Raw genomic sequence first — 19,086 nt, 5'->3', positions numbered from 1 at the left:
CTACTTCATCCTTTTATCTCCTATAGCACCTGGTACAATGCTTTACCCATAGTATATACTCAAAAATTCAAAAATATTCAGAGTTCAATAGATACACTTTTGAAGTAGAATTGACAAGATTTGATGACTGATTAAGGCCAGCCATTCTCAGGACACATACTCAGACCCCTGTCTTTATCCTTTCTTCTGTTCTTGGTTCCTCAGGATATCCTTAATCTGATCCTTCAGTGCAAACTATTTTAACTTCTCTTTCTTTTCATTACTCTTTCTGAATTTAGACATTTCTATAAAGCAATTTAGCAAAACATAAACATTTTAAAGAGGGTTCTTTCTGTTGTTGTTAGAATTCAAAAATGTTTGGTGGTGGTGAGGGGTGTTTGTTTTAAAGAACTAGTGAACTTGAGCACATCTGATGGCTGAAAGAAGGAGCCAGAAGAGTCAAAGAAAGAAAAGGAATGGACAATAGAAGAGGATGGAGATAGTGAGATAAATAATTGTCAGATAAGCCCTTAGGAGTTGCGAGGAGGTGGAATTGAGATCAAGAGTTGGAGGATTTGCTTTGGTAAGTGGGAAGGCCAGTTTTCCCTAAGATTTTAGAAAGGAGGCTCAGAAGCTATTGGGTCAGAGATGTGCTAAAGGATCTAGGTCAAGAGAGGCTGAATTTCTGTAAAACAGAGGGTATACCTGCTGAAAGCAAAGGAAACTAGGCTTCATAAGAGCATCCCTCTTGCCCTCAGTCCCACAGACCCTCAGCCATATGCCCTTATGCCCCCCCCCACCACCCCCACAGTGATGCTAGGGTCTTGGGGCTGGCTTAGCAGGGAAGCATCCTGTCCTAAGTTTAGGTCTGGTTGACGGAAGGGCCAGTAGACCTGAGAAGGGCTCTCATGCCCTAGAGGAAAAGAGTCATGTACTTTTTCCTAGCTTGTCTTCTAAATACTAGCTCTTCTGGTTCTTGATTCCAGAAATGAAGAGTTGGATCATTAAAATTTTCTTTTACATGTATGGTTTTTCATTCAAGTCAATTACCAGGAAAAAAAGGATAATGATCATGTACCAAATTAATATTGCTTTAAATCTTGCTGAATTTCAGCTATAAATTCTGTTCAGACAGGCCTAGTCTTCACATGGAGCCCAGTAAAGTCATTACAACTTAAAACAATTAAGTGGAACTTTGGCACCAAACTGGACTGCCTGAGCCATCTTCAGTGGTTTGGCACTTCACTTTGTTACATGTGGACTCACCTGCTTATTTACCTTTAGTAGTTGTTTTAAAACTTCCATTCTTTTCAAATTCTCAACCCCATTTTTTCTTACCCATCCCCATCTCCACTGCTATATAATAGCTATACAATCTCCACTGTATATAATCCAATATCATTCCTTTCTAAGAAGACTAAGTATTTTTGTTACTAAGACCCCCATTCATTACTTATAATTTTCTTTGTCTTTGTCCTCTTTTTTTTTCCATTCTCTCAGAAAAAGAGCAGCCTCCCTCTTGCTTTTTTTTTTTTTTTTTTTGTGGTATGTGGGCCTTTCACTGTTGTGGCCTCTCCCGTTGTGGAGCACAGGCTCCGGACATGCAGGCTCAGCAGCCATGGCTCACGAGCCTAGGTGCTCCGCGGCATGTGGGATCTTACCGGACTGGGGTACGAACCCGCATCCCCTGCATCAGCAGGCGGACTCTCAACCACTGTGCCACCAGGGAAGCCCCTCCCTCTTGCTTTTTAAAGCTAACCTGCCAGTCTCTGCTTTTTAATTGGCATTTTTAGGCCATTTACATTTAATGATTTAAATCTACCATCTTGCTATTTATGTGTGTGTGTGTGTGTGTGTGTTTGCTTTGTTTTGTTTTGCTGCACCGTGTGGCATGTAGATATTAGTTCCCTGACCAGGGATTGAACCCATGCCCCCTGCAGTGGAAGCATGGAGTCTTAACCACTGGACTGCCAGGGACGTCCCAGCTATTTATTTGTTTTTATTTGGCTCCACTGCTCTTTTCTTTTCTCAACATATCAAATTTATTTCTTCCACTGTTAATTTTCCCAGTCATCCACTAAGAATAGATTGTCTTTTCACTAGTTACCCAATATTACAGGTTGTCTTTTCACTAGTTACCCAGTATTACATTCCTCTCATCAATTAAAGTCACCCCATGCCACTGATTTTATGAAAGTTTTCTTAATGATAAAATTTAGGATTTGGGAAGCATTTATAATTTCATTTGTCATTCTTGGCTCCACAAAACAAAACTAGACAAAATAAAAAGTAAAGGCCCAATTCACAATCAATGAGAATTTAGCTCAGCTGTTTACCCAGATCCTTCCTCTCATCTCTGGATTGCAACTAAATGTAATTTTAAAAATTGAAATATGTTTGACATATAACATTGTGCAAAGATAAGGTGTACAACATGTTAATTTGATATACTTATATTTGTAATATGATTGCCACTGTAGTAATAGCTAGCACCTTTATCATGTTACATAATGATCATTTCTTTTTAGTAGTTGGAATCAAGTTCTAGTCTCTTAGCAAGTTTGATGATTATAATACAGTACTGTTATCTATATTCACTATACTGTGTGTCAGTTCTCTAGGGCTTATTTACTACTTGTTGAAAATTTGTACCCTTAACACCATCTGTCCTATCCCCTCACCACCCCATTCCTTGGTAACAACCATTTACTTTCTGTTTTTTAATGTTTGGCTTTTTTATTTTTAATTTATTTTATTATTATTATTATTTTGGCCGTGCCACAAGGCTTGCAGGATCTTAGTTCCCCAACCAGGGATTGAACCAGAGCCCCGGCAGTGAAAGTGCTGAATCCTAACCACTGGACCACCAGGGAATTCCCGAGTTTGGCTTTTTTATAGATTCCACATATAAGTGAGATCATACAGTACTTGTCTTTCTTTCTCTGACTTACCTCATTTAGCATGATATTCTCAAGGTCCATCCATGTTGTCAAAAATAGCAGGATGTCCTTTTTTCTCATGGCTGAATAATATTCCATTGCATATATATATATACCACATCTTCTTTACATATTCATCCATTGATGGGCACTTAGATTGCTTCCATATCTTGGCTATTGTGAATAATGCTGCAGTAAACATGGGAGTGCATATATCTCTTTGATACCCTGTTTTCTTTTCCTTTTGGCATATACCAGAAGTGGAAATACTGGGTCATATGGTAGATCTATTTTTAATTTTTTGAGGAAACACCATATTGTTTTCTATAGTGGTTGAACCAATTTATATTCCCACCAACAGTATATAAGTGTTTCCTTTTCGCCATATCCTGGCCTACACTTGTTATCTCTTGTCTCTTGATGATAGCCATTCAAACAGATGTGAGTTGATATCTCATTGTGGTTTTGGTTTTTATTTCCCTAATGATTAGTGATGTTGAGCATCTTTTCATGTACTCATTAGCCATTTGGATATCTTCTTTGGAAAAAATGTCTTTTCAGTTCCTCTGTCCATTTTTATTTTATTTAATTTTATTTATTTATTATTATTATTTTTTTGTGGTACATGGGCCTCTCACTGTTGTGGCCTCTCCCGTTGCAGAGCACAGGCTCCAGACGTGCAGGCTCAGCAGCCATGGCTCACGGGCCCAGCTGCTCCGCAGCATGTGGGATCTTCCCGGACTGGGGCACGAACCCGTGTCCCCTGCATCGGCAGGCGGACTCTCAACCACTGCGCCACCAGGGAAGCCCCCTCTGTCCATTTTTAAATTGTATCTTTTGTTGTCATTGTTGTTATTAAGTTTTATGAGTTCTTTATATATTATGGATATTAACTCCTTATCCAGTATATGGTTTGCAAAAATTTTCTACCATTACATAGGTTGCCTTTTATTTCATTAATTGTTTCTTTTGTTGTACAGAAGCTTTTAAGTTTTTAAAAATAATTAATTAATTAATTATTTTATTTTTGGCTGCACTGTGTCTCTGTTGCTGCACGCGGGCTTTCTCTAGTTGTGGTGAGCGGGGGCTACTCTTCATTGGGGTACACGGGCTTCTCATTGCAGTGGCTTCTCTTGTTGCGGAGCACAGGCTCTAGGTGCACAGGCTTCAGTAGTTGTGGCACGTGGGCTCACTAGTTGTGGCTCGCGGGCTCTAGAGCGCAGGCTCAATAGTTGTGGCGCACAGGCTTAGTTGCTCTGTGGCATGTGGGATTTTCCCAGACCAGGGCTGGAACCCGTGTCCCCTGCATTGGCAGGCAGATTCTTAACCACTGCGCCACCAGGGAAGTCCTGCTTTTAGGTTTGATGTAGTCTCACTTGTTGACTTTTGCTTTTGTTGTTTCTTCTTTCAGTTTCCTAGCCATAAGAGTATTGCCAAGACCAATGTCAAGGAGCTTCCTCCCTGTGTTTTCTTCTAGGAGTTTTATGGTATCAGGTCTTATGTTTAAGTTTTTGATTCATTTTGAGTTAATTTTTGTGATTGGTATAAAATAGGGGTCCAGTATCATTGTTCTTTATGTGTTTATCCAGTTTTCCCAACACCATTTGTTTAAAGAGACTATCTTTTCCCCACTGGGTGTTCTTGGCTCCCTTGTCAAATATTACCTGACTGTATATGTGGGACTTTAAGTCTGGGCTGTCTATTCTATTCCATTGGTCTATGTGTCTTTTTATGCCTGTACCATACTGTTTTTATTACTATAGCTTTGTAGTATAGTTTGAAACCAGGACATTTGATACCTCTGGATTTGTTCTTTTTCTTCAGGATTGCTTCAGCTATTTGAGGTCTTTTGTGATTCCATACAAATTTTCGGATTTTTTTTTCTATTTCTGTGAAGAATGCCATTGGAGTTTTGCTGGGGATTGTATTGAATCTATAGATGGCTTTGGGTTGTATGGACATTTTAACAATATTAATTTTTCTGATCCATAAACACAGGTGTCTTCCTTTTTTTTTTAAATGCCTTTCCTCTTTAATACCCTTTCCTCTTTTTATGCCTTCTTTCAGATTAATTGAAAAAAATTTTTTTTTGGCTGTGCCGCACAACTTGCAGGATCTCAGTTCCCCAACCAGGAATTGAACCCGGGCTCTTGGTAGTAAAAGCATGGAGTCCTAACCACTGGACCACCAGGGAACTCCCTGAATATTTTTAAATGATTCCATTTTACCTCCTTTATTGGCTTATTAGGTATAACCCTTTGTTTTGCTATATTAGTGGTTGGTTTAGAGTTTTTAGTATATATTTTCTTTCTCTCTCTCTCTCTCTCTCTCTCTCTCTTTCCTTCCTTCCTTCCTTCTTTCTTTCTTTCCTATGTGGTATGTGGGATCTTAGTTCCCTCACCAGGGATGGAACTGGTGCCCCATGCAGTGGAAACATGGAGTCTTAACCACTGGAGCACCAGGCAAGTCCCCTGTAGTGTATATTTTCAACTTATCAAGTCTACCTTCAAGTGATATTATACCCCTTGGCATATAGTGTAAGAAACTTATAATAGTATACTTCTGTATGTCCTCTTCCAGCCTTTATATTACTCTTGTTTATGTTTATATATTTTAGTTTCACATATGTTATAAACCCCATACTACAATATTATTATTTTTGTTTAAACATTAAGTTATCTTCCCATATGTTCCAACTTAAATATACCTGCACCTGCATGAATCCTTATCTTTTCCCCTCCTTATCAGAAGGCCTGCTCTCCCTGAGTTTGAAGCCAACCTCTTTATCCATCTTCTTAATGCCACCCTTCTCCATCCCCTTCAACAGGGCCTCTTTCCCCTACCTCTTCAATTATTCCTTCCCTCAATCTATAAATATACTCAAGTTTCTTTCCTCAAAAATCAACCTTATCTCAAACTTGTGATATCCTTTTCCTTCATGGCCAAGTTTCTTGGAAACGTGGGATTTCCTTGCTATTTCCATTTTTCTCACCTCCCCATTCAATTTTCAGCCCAGTACAATCTAGTTTTCACCATCACTGCTCTGCTGAAAATCTTTTACTCAAGTGAGCAATGAAAACGTACATACCAAGTCCAATGTACACACACTTTCACTGGGCATCTGCAGCATGACTTCTGACCCTTTCTTTCTGGAAACTCATTTATTGATTTTAATGGCACTATCCCCTCCTCATTCTTCTACCTCTCTGGATGTTCTTTCTTGTCTGTTGTTTTCCAGAGCCTGTCATTTGTCTTCTGTTCTCACTCCTACACTTAATGTCTTGATTCTTAAAGCCACATCTGAAGCCTGAATCTTTGTTCTAAGCTTCTGACCTATATACCTAACCACTTACCAAACACCTTCATCTAGGTGTTTCATATACACTTCAAATTAAACATTAAAACCAAGTTTCTGTCAGCATAGGTTTGATACTTTTCTACTCAGTCAGGCCCTAGTCAGGCTGGGCTCTAGGCACACAAAGATAAATAAACTCACATTTCCTCCTCAGGTCTGTTCCTCCTCCTGTCTTTTCTATTTTGGTTTATGTTATCACCCTGACTGAGTCACTTAGGGAAGGAACCTCATTTGTCATCCCAGTTTCCCTCCCCTTGATGTTGATCCTCTTTCTCAAACACCTATGCCTTTGTTACAAAGTTTTAAAAGAAGAGATTTTTTAAATCTTCTAAAGTGGAAATGGAAAATAATTTAAAATAATTCAGTGCCTTAATGAAAAGCTGATTAATGAATTAAAGTGGCCTAATGGAGATCATTCTGGAAAACAATTTCTTGAGGAAAATTCAGCAAGGTTCATATAATTCTGAATAAAATGTTTATAATAAAAACATGAATTTCCTAATGAATTAAGAGATCCTGGCAGGGCTTCCCTGGTGGCGCAGTGGTTGAGAGTCCGCCTGCCGATGCAAGGGACACGGGTTCATGCCCCGATCTGGGAAGATCCCACATGCCGCGGAGCAGCTAGGCCCGTGAGCCATGGCTGCTGAGCCTGCGCGTCCGGAGCCTGTGCTCCACAACGGGAGAGGCCACAACAGTGAGAGGCCCGCATGCCGCAAAAAAAAAAAAAAGAGATCCTGGCAACAGTCGTCAATGGTAACATCTCAAAAATAGAGACAGCCTGTGCCTCCTGATAAAAGCACGCAACGTCTCTGACACAGTACTGCACACCCGCCTCCCCTGCTGAAAATGGAATCTGATCAGGTCTCTAACTCTGCCTACAATTTATAGGAAATACAGGGGGAAGGAGTAACAGGTTCAATTGTATTGCAGGGATGCAATCATCAAAATGCAGCCTGGGGGAAACCTACAGAACAAACAACCTACTTTCCTCAACAAAAAAAAGATGGCAGGACATTCAAATGGAAAGACACTTGAAAGAAGCTTCGTCCAACTGCAACATATGGACCTTAAAAAGATCCAGATTCAAAACCCAAACTGTAAGAACAAAACTAACAAAGGACACTTATGAGAAAATCAGGGAACTCTGAACTCAGACTAGATAACTGATATTAAGGAATTAGTGTCATACTGTGATTAAATTGAAAATTAACAAACAAACAAACAAACACCTATGCCATTCACCTCCTATCAGTCCTTCCCTGCACCTTCAGTTACTTCCGTACTGGCCCCTAGCCCATCCCTCACCACCCGCCTCCAGAGTGATCTTTCTAAAAAATACATATATACTTACGTTATTATCTTGCTTAAATTCTTCAATGGGTCTCTGCTTTCTACAAGATAAAACTGAAATTCCTAAGCATGATATATAGTCTAAATGACCTGACTTCTGTCTTCTTTGCATGCTTTCTTCCCACCATCCATCCACATGCTCCCTGCTTCTCAGCGACAGTAAATCATATTGTTGTTTCTTTTTTTTTTTTTTTAAAGAAGATGTTGGGGGTAGGAGTTTATTAATTAATCTATTTATTTTTCCTGTGTTGGGTCTTCGTTTCTGTGCGAGGGCTTTCTCTAGTTGCGGCAAGCGGGGGCCACTCTTCATCGTGGTGCGCGGGCCTCTCATTATCGCGGCCTCTCTTGTTGCGGAGCACAGGCTCCAGACGCGCAGGCTCAGCAGTTGTGGCTCACGGGCCCAGTTGCTCCGCGGCATGTGGGATCCTCCCAGACCAGGGCTCGAACCTGTGTCCCCTGCATTAGCAGGCAGACTCTCAACCACTGCACCACCAGGGAAGCCCCATACTGTTCTTTCAAAATGCTTGGCTCACTCAAGTATGCTTTTCCTCCTCTAGAGGTAGCCCAGCCCTCTCTTCTAACTCCCTGAAACACATCCTCTTGGCAAGCGCCTTCCCCTTTACCTTTAGGATCAGTTCATCTGTCCTCTTCTTTGTGAAAGCTTCTTTGACATTCACAGGCACGGTTACCTGCTCCTTCTCCTCTGCTCTCTTCGCAATTATAACTTTGGAATTCTGGAATGTTCCCTCTGGAATTCCAGTCTTTCATGTCTAATTAGAAGCCACATGGAGTAATGGAAAGATCTGGGGTTTAAATCCTAACTTTGCCAGCAGGCTCACTTTCCTTGCCTGTGAATATAATATTAACCTTGTGGTTTTAGGGGAGGATGATTGAGGAGGTCTTGCAGTACCTGGTAAAAAGTGCTTACTAAATAGTATCTGGTTTTTCTTTCCTTTAGAGGCAAGTTTTTGAAAAAGTAGTCCATATATACTCACACTCACTCAATCCCCTGCAATCCCATTTTCATCCAGTCACTCTCCTGTAAATGGCTCTTTCAAACAGAACCAGTCACCTGTTCACAGCCATCTTCTCATTTGCTATGCTACCTGATCTTACACATCACTGAATGTTGTTGACCTCTCCTCCTTTTTTAAAAAATATTATTATTATTATTTTTTAATTTACTTATTTTTTGCTGCATTGGGTCTTCGTTGCTGCACACAGGCTTTCTCTAGTTATGGCGAGCAGGGGCTACTCTTTGTTGCGGTGCGCGGGCTTCTCATTGTGGTGGCTTCTCTTGCTGCGGAGCATGGGATCTAGGCACGCGGGCTTCAGTAGTTGTGGCACACCGGCTTAGTTGCTCCGTGGCATGTGGGATCTTCCTGGACCAGGGTTCGAACCCGTGTCCCCTTTATTGGCAGGCAGATTCTTAACCACTGCGCCACCAGGGAAGCCCTCTCCTTCCCCCGCCCCCCCCCCCCACGCGGGCCTCTCACTGTTGTGGCCTCTCCCGTTGCGGAGCACAGGCTCCGGACGCGCAGGCTCAGCGGCCATGGCTCATGGGCCCAGCCACTCTGCGGCATGTGGGATCTTCCTGGACCGGTGCACAAAACCGTGTCCTCTGCATTGGCAGGCGGACTCTCAACCACTGCGTTACCAGGGAAGCCCGGGATAAGAGTTCTGGAAGGAAGAAGTTGAGGCTGGGTAGAAGGGCCGGTTGGAAAACCCACTAACTAAGTCCCTCTTGTTTCTGTGGATCTTTGAATCTCTACTTTTAGTGTGAAGAAGATCTGACTTTTTATTGCACATCAAGCAGAGATTTGGGTCCTGTGTGGAGAGAGGGTCCTTTTCCAAGGCAACACATCCATCACAACTCAGCAGTTAAGCACCCGGCTGTGTTCTGGTTTAGGTTCCCTTCTCACTCTACCTGGGCTGATGGTTCTCAGAACTGGTCATCCCCCGGTGCACAGAGCCTCTGACTCCAATGTAGGTTTGCTGGCTTCCATCTGATAGACTTTTCTCTTGCCTTCCCTGGTTTTCCAACTCCTTTTTGCCTTTCCACTTTGATTTATTAATAAGCTTTTTGCTTCTCAATCACCATGCTCCCTTGGACACTTTTTGTAACTGTTCTTGAGCTCCTCTACCACACTATCCAGCAACCCTTGCCCATCCAGTTTTAAACCAGTTTTATACACACCTTTGAATCTGGCAAAGTGGTACCCAGTACAATACCCACTGACCAGTTCTTCTTATGCTATCATCAAATGAAAACTTTGGACACCTTGAAAAGATTCTGATCACTTCTACCTGGAGGTCTTGGCCTTTACTCAGACCGTCATTTGGTACTGGGTTGACTCATTTTCTTTCTTCTAGTTCTTACTTCAAGCCAGGGCAAGCAAGGATTCAGCCAGGGCCCCACTGTCAACAGTCACAGGAGATGGATTTTTTGAAAGCTACCTACGCCTTCCATTCTAACTGCTAAAAGATAGTACCCCAGACCTTGGGAATTTCCATAGCTTTGTCTCCCTTAGTTGGGGGAGTTTCCACAACTTGTGGAAAGGGTCACTGAGAAAATGCATGAACACCCTTGTTGCTAGGCCTGACCTATAGTGACCACTAATGCTGTGTTCAGCTAGCACAACCTATCATCCTTACCCTACTCTTTCCCATGCTGTCACTTGAGGCTGCAGGCAGTAAGCATGTAAGTGAGAGCGTTATTATTAGTCCATATCTGGAAAGCCTTCCACATACATACCTGGAGAATTTATGAGTGGGTACAGACATCACAGCAAGTTATGGACAAGATATCAAGTGTCTCCATCTACCAGACAGATTTTTTTTTCTCAATTAAGCTTCTGAGTATAACACAGTTACTAACTCTCAAACTGAGCCATTAGGTAAAGAGCTTGGTTGTATTAGCAAGATCCTAGGCCAAGCAGGATGCCAGGACCATGAACACCCGTGCACATACCTCTATGCACCGCTTCTCAGTCGGTTTAAAAGGGTCTGAGAACATATATTCTCTTTTCCTTGGAATGTCCTGTATGATTTTTTTTTAATTTTAATTTTTTAAAGTAGAGGTCCAGTTGTAAATTGATATGCTAGGATCAGGTTGTTCATGGGTTTTGCAGAAATGAGTGCTCTTCACTGACTTCTGGTAGTACCCACTGATCTTTAGTTCCCAGGGAACGGTTGAATGTGGTCATGAGGTAATGGCAGAAATCTTTTCTAGGTGTGTGGTTTATATTTATCCTGGACTAGTGAGTGTCCCCTCTCATTTTGCAATGGCTTTGCTGAACTGGCATTTGATTAGGTATGATTTTAAATCAGCTTCACCTAATAGATCAGTTTGGGTCCTAACAGGAACAGACGGAATACTTAAATTAGGATAATTAGAGAAGGGTTTATTTACAGAGGGGGTTTATTTACGGAGAGACCATTACAGGGGTGTGTGCAAGATGTAGTGGAATCACAAGAAACAATAGTGCAAGAACCTGAGGCTAGAAGCAATGAACAGTTACTATTCCTAGGCAAGGGACCAGATATAAGAGAACCCAGAAGGAGAGTCAGATAAAGAAGACTTCAATATGCTGACCTCAGTCTTTTCATCCACTCTGATCTCCTTTTGGATCCTCTTGGTAGACCCCAACTAGATAATCCAGAGGGTTATGTAATCCCACTGAGGCAGTCCACATGGGTTAGAATCCCAGGGCACAGAGCAAGATAGAGAGTGGATCTGGAGGGGCAAACCAAAGATATCTGGCACACATGGGAAGTCTAGGATTGAAATTACATTAGTTCCTTGGCATACTTTGCAAATGATATTCCAAAGATATTGACATCCTTCAGGCACATTGACACCTCTCAGCAATGGTTTTTACTCACTACTTTCTCTATTAAGCATGGAAAGGTAGCAGAGTTCTTGAGATCCTAAAGCGTCCTCTTGAACTGATAAGTCAGGTGGTGATAAAGAATGTTTTCTCCTATCACCTATATCTGATAATACACACTCTACTCAACTAACACAAAGGGTTGGAGTCCTTGAAGAAAGAAGAAATAAAGAGAAGGAGAGAGGAGTGAAAAGGAAGGCTTTGTATAAAGAAGAGGAGGGAGTGTGTTAGATGGGAGAGGTAGCAATGGAGAAAGAGCCATGGAAATCTGTGAGCTAAGTCTCCAGGGCATTTGGAGCTAGTGGTTGCTCCCAGCCCTGGCTAAGCTGTCCTGCCTCAGCATGATGGGCTTCTTGCTGGGCTCACCTTCTTTGGAGCTTCTAAGAGTTTGGAAATTAGAGCTTTTTGTTCATATGACTTCAGTGTGCTGAGGACATTTAAAAGTGGCAGAGACAGGCGAGCCTGGGACCTGGGTAAGATGCAGCAAAGGAAGATGGTTAAGAGCTCAGATTCTGAAGCCAGACTGCCTGAGTTTACATTCTGTCTATGCTCCTTACAACTTCCATGACCTTGGGAAAGGTACTTCTCTGTTTTCCAGTTTCCACATCTGTAAAATGGGAATGATAATAGTAGCCACCTCAAGAGTTCTTATTAGGAGTCAATGAGTTAGTACTTTTAAACTTCTTAGAAAGAGTTCAGCACATAGAAAGCACTATATAAATGTTTGATAAATTAAACTTGAAAAGTTCTACTTGCTGGGCACCTTCTTTCAGGCCCTCTCACCCAGGGATTCTTGAGGGTGGTAGTGTTTTCCATCCAGTCTGTCAATTCATATCTGATTGACTGTTCAGGGTTATGGGTTTATGTGATTTTTATTTTCTCTCAGAAGAATAGGCCCTTTTCTGAATCTGGAAGCTGAGCAATCCCTCGTCCCTAGGGAACAGGAAGGAGTAGGTCCCAGTAGTCTCTCCCTGATGTGACCAGTGTTCCCTTCTATGGTAGGAAATTACTGAGGATATTGCTAGTCCAGGTTGGGTAGGAGTGTTCTGACCTGCTACCCATTGACAAGGTTGACCTGGCCTTTTTGGCATCGCTACAACACTACCTAACTTCCCCAGGATGAATTTCATTAAGAGAAAACTCTTCCTCAGGCCAGGCAATCTAAGTTCTGGGAATTGATATAAATGGGATGGAATAATTTTTGGTTCTTAACTTTTGGATTCTCATCAGGAGGAACCTACAGCCTTTCACCAGGGCAAGAAGTTTCTGTAAGACACATGCTGCCTTGTTCAAGAAGGTCCTGCTGAGCCTGTTGTGTTTGGGTAAGGTATTGAGGATACGCGGAAGTGAGAGACACAGTTGTTTTAGAAATGTGACCTTGTGTCAAGATTATTACTAGATGGAAAGCAGATTTATTCACAAGTTGATCTAAAGGGCTATATGATGTATAGATCGTAATTACTTGTAGGTGAGCTGTAATTTATAGAATTGCACTTCTAGGAATAAGTAAATAAGCTGCACTTCTGAGAATAAGCTATTTTTCAAAATGTACTATTTGATAGACTTAAATATGTCAGAGAATCTGGGCTTGTCTCTTTTTTAGTATCTTGATTAGATGAGGGGCATGGTTCTTGAAGTCTGTGAAAGAAGCCTGTAGTATGTTACTTATTTGCTGGTTTACTGGCAAGATCAATGATATAAAATATTTTTAAAAGATAGCAAACCTCTTGGGAATTCCCTGGCGGTCCAGTGGTTAGGACTCAGTGCTTTCAGTGTCGGGGCCCGGATTCGATTCCCTGATTGGGGAACTAAGATCCTGCAAGCCGCGGGGCATGACCAAAAAAAAAAAAAGATAGCAAACCTTTATTTAAAATATACCGTCAGTGACGTATGGGACTTTGATGTGAATATTAGAGGCAGCTGGGGTAGTGAGAACAAAAATTATATTTTGGGGTGAGTCAAGGGACCATGGAATGAGAACCATATGGCTGTACCCCCTAGTACTAGCCTTGTTTACTAGAAGAATGGCTCTGCTGAAGAGAAAAGGTTAAAATGACTGGGGTTGTAAAGTTTTGAGAAAAGATGACTTTTTAAGAGTATAAAGGTGGGTGCTGATCAAATCCACTTCCAGGGATAGAAAGAGAATATCAAGGGAATGAGATTTTATCAGGGTCAAGTGAAAATATGCAGCATTCAAACTAAGTTGGTACCTCCTTGGGATACCCCAAGAAAACAGTTAGCCATCTATCCTGGCCTTGAGAATTGCATCTCAGTCTGACAGGGATGGGTGGTAAGGTCACTGGAGGGTTTTACCTGCCTTAAGTCCCAGACATTCATGACTAAATCTTCATTTGGTCCTAAGGGGCTCTGCCTTGCTGGTCCTTACTCTGTACTTTCTCTTTTTAGCTTATGCTGCCTACTTCCTGGCAGCTTGCATCTTGAATTTCCATAGGGCACTGGCCTTGTTCGTCCTCACCTGTTTGGTGCTTTTAGTCCTGGTTCACCGCTTTCTGAAAAGGTTCTTTGGTGAAAAATTAACGAGATGTCTGAAGCCCCTTGAAAACTCCTGCCTGAAGCTTTGGATGAAACGGTAAGATAAGAATCTCAATATCCCTCATCCCACAACTTGTCTTAAACCCCAATCCATTACCCTTTTCCTCCTTTGACGGTTCCTGGGCTGTCTCTCAGACCCTCCCCTATATTTTACAAAACCAAGGCTCATACGGTATTTGTTTTTCTCTTTCTGACTTACTTCACTGTGTATGACAGACTCTAGGTCCATCCACCTCACTACAAATAACTCGATTTCATTTCCTTTTATGGCTGGGTAATATTCCATTGTATATATGTGCCACATCTTCTTTATCCATTCATCTGTTGATGGACACTTAGGTTGCTTCCATGTCCTGGCTATTGTAAATAGAGTTGGAATCTAAAAAAAACAAACAAAAAACCTAGGGGCAAGATGGGAATAAAGATGCAGACCTACTAGAGAATGGAGAATGGACTTGAGGACACGGGGAGGGGGAAGGGTAAGCTGGGACAAAGTGAGAGAGTGGCATGGACATATATACACTACCAAATGTAAAATAGGTAGCTACTGGGAAGCAACTGCATAGCACAGGGAGATCAGCTCGGTGCTCTGTGACCACCTAGAGGGGTGGGATAGGGAGGGTGGGAGGGAGGGAGACGCAAGAGGGAAGAGATATGTATATGTATAGCTGATTCACTTTGTTATAAAGCAGAAACTAACACACCATTGTAAAGAAATTATACTCCAATAAAGATGTTAAAAAAAAGACAAAAAAAAACAAGGCTCAGCGAGCAAATAGCAATGGGCCTCTGAACACTGAACTTAGTCCAGTTTCTTATAGCCTCATGTCTCAATATTGCTAGGGGGCAGGAGGGGTTCCATTTCAGAGAAGAGTTTCAGTCTGTTTATTGTCAGGGCTGGTATCAGAAATGAGAAAAACCATACTCCTCTTCAATGAAGAAATCAAGGCAAAGAGGCTTATAGCAGCATTAAACTATCAAATTGATTTGGTGGTCATGTGTTTCTCCCTTAGTTCCCGGATGCTTTTTGTGCTTTTTTTCCCTCTAGTCCTCCAGACTTCCTGCACCAACTGGTGTCTTATAATTCCCTAGAGTTTAAGGAGCAAACTCACTGTTCAGTGTATACTGAGCTGGATGCTACAGCAGCCGCACCTCATCTAACTAACTGTGGCATGCACGTGTCCTTTGATCACACGCCTGGGGCGAGAGGATAACTTTCAGACTCTCTGTATGTTCCACTTTTATGCCTTTTGTCCAATGGATGCACAGAAACTAGCTGTTCAGGATGTTTGCAACAGTGATCATTTGGAGAAACACACCAGACTACAGCCTAAATTTTGGATCATTGATTTATTTGACACTGGAGGGATAGAGCGAAAGGACTTTCTTCATTAACAGGATGGATTCTGGAAGCCAGATTTATTTATTTTTTATGTTACTTTATTTTTTTAATTTTATTTTTAAATTTTTTATACAGCACGTTCTTATTAGTTATCCATGGAAGACAGATTTAATTCACTTTGAGTTCACAGTGAGAACAGCTCCAAAATTCAACCCTGACCTGTAATCCCTTCTGTCGTCGTCATCGTTGTTCCTATGGCATCTCAACGGACAATGTACTCTTTTTGTTTTCTTTTCTTTTCATATGTGATTCACCTTCTAATTCTTTTCCCTTGAACTGAAATGACTCCAACACTCAGACATGAGGAGACTAGTTTATGTATTGATCAAGCATGTTTGTTTGGTACATCAAGGGACCACAGGGCATTAAGTAGTTGATTTGTGGCTTAGCCTTTACTCTTGCCCTTGGAGTGGTTGGAAAGTGGGTGGAGATCCATGGGAGGACTTTTCCTCCTTCTTTTTAAAATATTTTGGTTATGCATTAGAACATTCTTGAAGAATAAGTCTTTATATCACATCTTACTGATACGATAACTTGAAGAAAAGGAGGTCATGAGATTTATGCCCTTAGATTGGACTCTTTCAGCTTCATTCTGTGAGTAAGAGTTGAGGGGAGGGGAGAGGTGTTAACTGGGAAACCACCAGATGAATGATTCTAATGATATGTCTCTGTGTCTAATCTATTGGGTTGTTTCATTTATCCTTGTGGTGAATTTCTATTTTTTAGAGGTAAAGTTAATGATTTCTTATTCACTCACTGATTTGATGACACGGTCTTGAAATTCCCTCTCTAGTGTGTTCGCGGGAGTCTCCTTGGTTGGCCTTATCCTGTGGCTGGCTCTAGACACAGCCCAAAGGCCAGAGCAGCTGATCTCCTTCGCAGGAATCTGCATGTTCACCCTCATCGTCTTTGCCTGCTCCAAACACCACAGTGCAGTGAGTTTTGGGTATTGGAGGGTGGGCATAGTAATACCTAGCCAAGGACCATGTGTTACTAATTACAAAGTGCATGAGCCAAGTATTTATTACAAAGGCATAGAACTAAGTTCTTAACAATCTCTGGAATTGGCCCCTTTGACAATTTTGCCCCTAAGTGAAGTTTAAAGTTCTCACAGGCCCTAGACCATTTATTTTCAAACTGTAGGTTGTGATCCGTTAGTGAGCCTTGATATCAATTTTGTGGATCCAGACCAGTGTTAAAGAAAAAACAAACAAAACAAAAAATAAAGAAGGAAAGAAAGAAAATAGAATACAATAGAGAATGAGCTTGCATCGCACATAGTAATATTAAAGTAGTGGTTTATGGTGCTTTTATATGTATGTGTGCATGTGTCTGTGCGTGAGGTCTAACCTGTAGGCATAGTTTTGAAAACCACATAGACGTATGTGGCTCTTTATATACTACTGCCCTATTTCCCCCTGCTCCCTGTTCCATCTTACCCCAGATTTACTGTTAACCTGCTAAGGTGGTTCCAGAGTACACGTACCCATGTTTAAAACCCCAGCCAAGTAATGAACAAGTCGGGTTTAGAGCTCACATTAGAATAACATTCTTATTGGTCCCAGGTGTCCTGGAAGGCAGTGCTTTGGGGCCTAGGTCTTCAGTTTGTCTTTGGGATCTTGGTCATCAGAACTGATCCTGGATTTAATGCATTTCAATGGCTGGGAAACCAGATTCAGGTATGAGAAATTGAATATGAGAGCTCTTTTAGAACCCTAGAGAAAGGAGACTGGGGGAAAGCATGAGGAGATCAGGCTGTGTCTTGTTAGTGATGGTGGTGGGTGATCTGGTGGGAAAGGAGAGAGTATACTGGGGTACAACTATGCATACAAATAAAGAGAACGGAACAGCTGAGTCCTCTGTCATTCAATGAGTAGCTCATAGTGACTTAGGCCGCTTCCCATGCTGTCAAAGGGAGGCCAACCTCCGTAGCAGCACTAGGTCCTCATCATACATGAGGCTGATCCTATCTTCCCTGTGTCCTTTCTGGCTTCACTCTTGTTCTCTCTCTTTTTTTTTTTTTTTTTTTCAGATTTTTCTCAACTATACTGTGGCTGGCTCCAGTTTTGTTTTTGGGGATATGCTGGTCAAGGATATCTTCGCTTTTCAGGTCATATGTTTCATGAGCAAGAATGAGGGTCAGTGGCAGTGAGGGTGAGGGGGATAAAGCGAGATGACGAAGATGTGTGTCCAAGATATCAGCCAGTCTATATACCAATTTGACCGTAAGAAGAGGATTTGATCTTATCCATATAGGAAGCAGCATTAATCTCTTGCCCTTTGATCATTGTCATACTGAAATTGGAATGAAATAGGGGTGGGAGAAGAAGGCTCAGAAAACATCTCCTTGTGGCTTAGTATTGACGGCATAATAGATCTGCAATACATTTAAAATTTATTCCTAGACTAGCTTGTGTTTAAATATCCAGAGTATCTATTACTGTATCAGCTGTGCTTGGGATGCTAAGAACTTAACTTAGAGACCTGAAACACAGTCTCCTTATGGCACACAGTTGCACATTCAGTGTAGTATCTCACTGGTTGCCCCATCATTCTCATTATAGGCCTTACCGATCATCCTTTTCTTTGGATGTGTGATGTCCATTCTTTACTACCTGGGCTTTGTGCAGTGGGTAGTTCAGAAGGTGAGTCGTTCTCCTGCACAGTCAGGAGGTGGGGCTTTGTCTTGTGATCTATCAAGAGACATGAAGATGGCATTTACTTTGGGAAAAAATGATCATATGTCAGATCTAGAGCATTAGAAGGAGTGTGAAAGCAAACTCTTTCAAGCGTGCCTGATATCAGGTGGTCAGGACCAGGCCCTAGGCAGGCTGAGGGGCAGAGCAGGGAGAAAAAATGGGCTGAACTGCCATTTCATACTGAGTTTTAATCTACTTTTTCTGGAAGCCAAGAGTCCTGAGTTCTGGTCCAGGCTCTGTTTGTAACTTGGTTTGTGGTCTCGGCCTTGTGCCTCTTCTTCTCTAGGCCTTAGTTTCCTTACCAACATAATGGAGGAGGAGTTTTGATGGATACACCCCAAGATTTCTGCTAATGTTACTGGTTTGGATCTTTGCATCCCTTTAGATTGCCTGGTTTTTGCAAATCACCATGGGCACCACTGCCCCAGAGACCCTGGCTGTGGCAGGAAACATCTTTGTGGGTATGGTAAGCACCCTGAGGCCTTCTGATCTTTTCTCTGGGGAACAGAGAGTATGGCAGAAAACAGTTTGAGAAATGTATGCTTTCCTTTTGAAAAGTCAAATAGATGAAGACTGTATGGGCAGCCAGTCACTCTGATGAAAGAAAACTTGGAACTCAGCTCGTTGCTTTCACCTTTCTTACCTAATAATACTTATTTGGGTGTATGTAATGGGGACATACTTAACCACAGATCCAACTTCTTACACAGGAATTTAGGGAAATGGCCTGGTCCAAGTCATCCCCCTTCAGGGGCTATGAAAGATGTTTCCTCCATATTCTGGTTTCTTCCTGTGACCTTTGTTTTCCAGGATCTCTGAGGAGACAATAGCTTGCCTTGCTCAGGGCTAACACCAAAGCTTGTCCCCATAATACTTGTTTGATACATTTGTCTGTATGGAGTAAGTGTTCAGTATATGC

At 41.8% G+C, this 19,086-nt stretch overlaps 1 protein-coding gene across 1 annotated transcript in view; it reads left to right on the top strand.

Moving 5' to 3' along the window:
* The window catches only part of SLC28A2 (solute carrier family 28 member 2), a 42,607-nt gene that overhangs the window by 6,463 nt on the left and 17,058 nt on the right, over positions 1-19,086 (top strand). The window contains exons 4-10 of the mRNA XM_022587074.2: positions 12,744-12,835; positions 13,920-14,103; positions 16,262-16,403; positions 17,034-17,147; positions 17,501-17,578; positions 18,033-18,113; positions 18,553-18,633. Coding sequence (XP_022442782.2) covers positions 12,744-12,835; positions 13,920-14,103; positions 16,262-16,403; positions 17,034-17,147; positions 17,501-17,578; positions 18,033-18,113; positions 18,553-18,633 — 772 coding nt within the window. The remainder of the gene's footprint in view (positions 1-12,743; positions 12,836-13,919; positions 14,104-16,261; positions 16,404-17,033; positions 17,148-17,500; positions 17,579-18,032; positions 18,114-18,552; positions 18,634-19,086) is intronic.

This window comes from Delphinapterus leucas, chromosome 2 (genome assembly GCF_059928025.1).
Source record: "Delphinapterus leucas isolate spDelLeu-1000000601 "Yukka" chromosome 2, BTC_Dleu_Yukka2, whole genome shotgun sequence".
In the NCBI taxonomy this organism is placed as follows: domain Eukaryota; kingdom Metazoa; phylum Chordata; class Mammalia; order Artiodactyla; family Monodontidae; genus Delphinapterus; species Delphinapterus leucas.
Note: the sequence above shows the minus strand (reverse complement) of the source record. Positions and strands in the feature narration are given on the sequence as shown.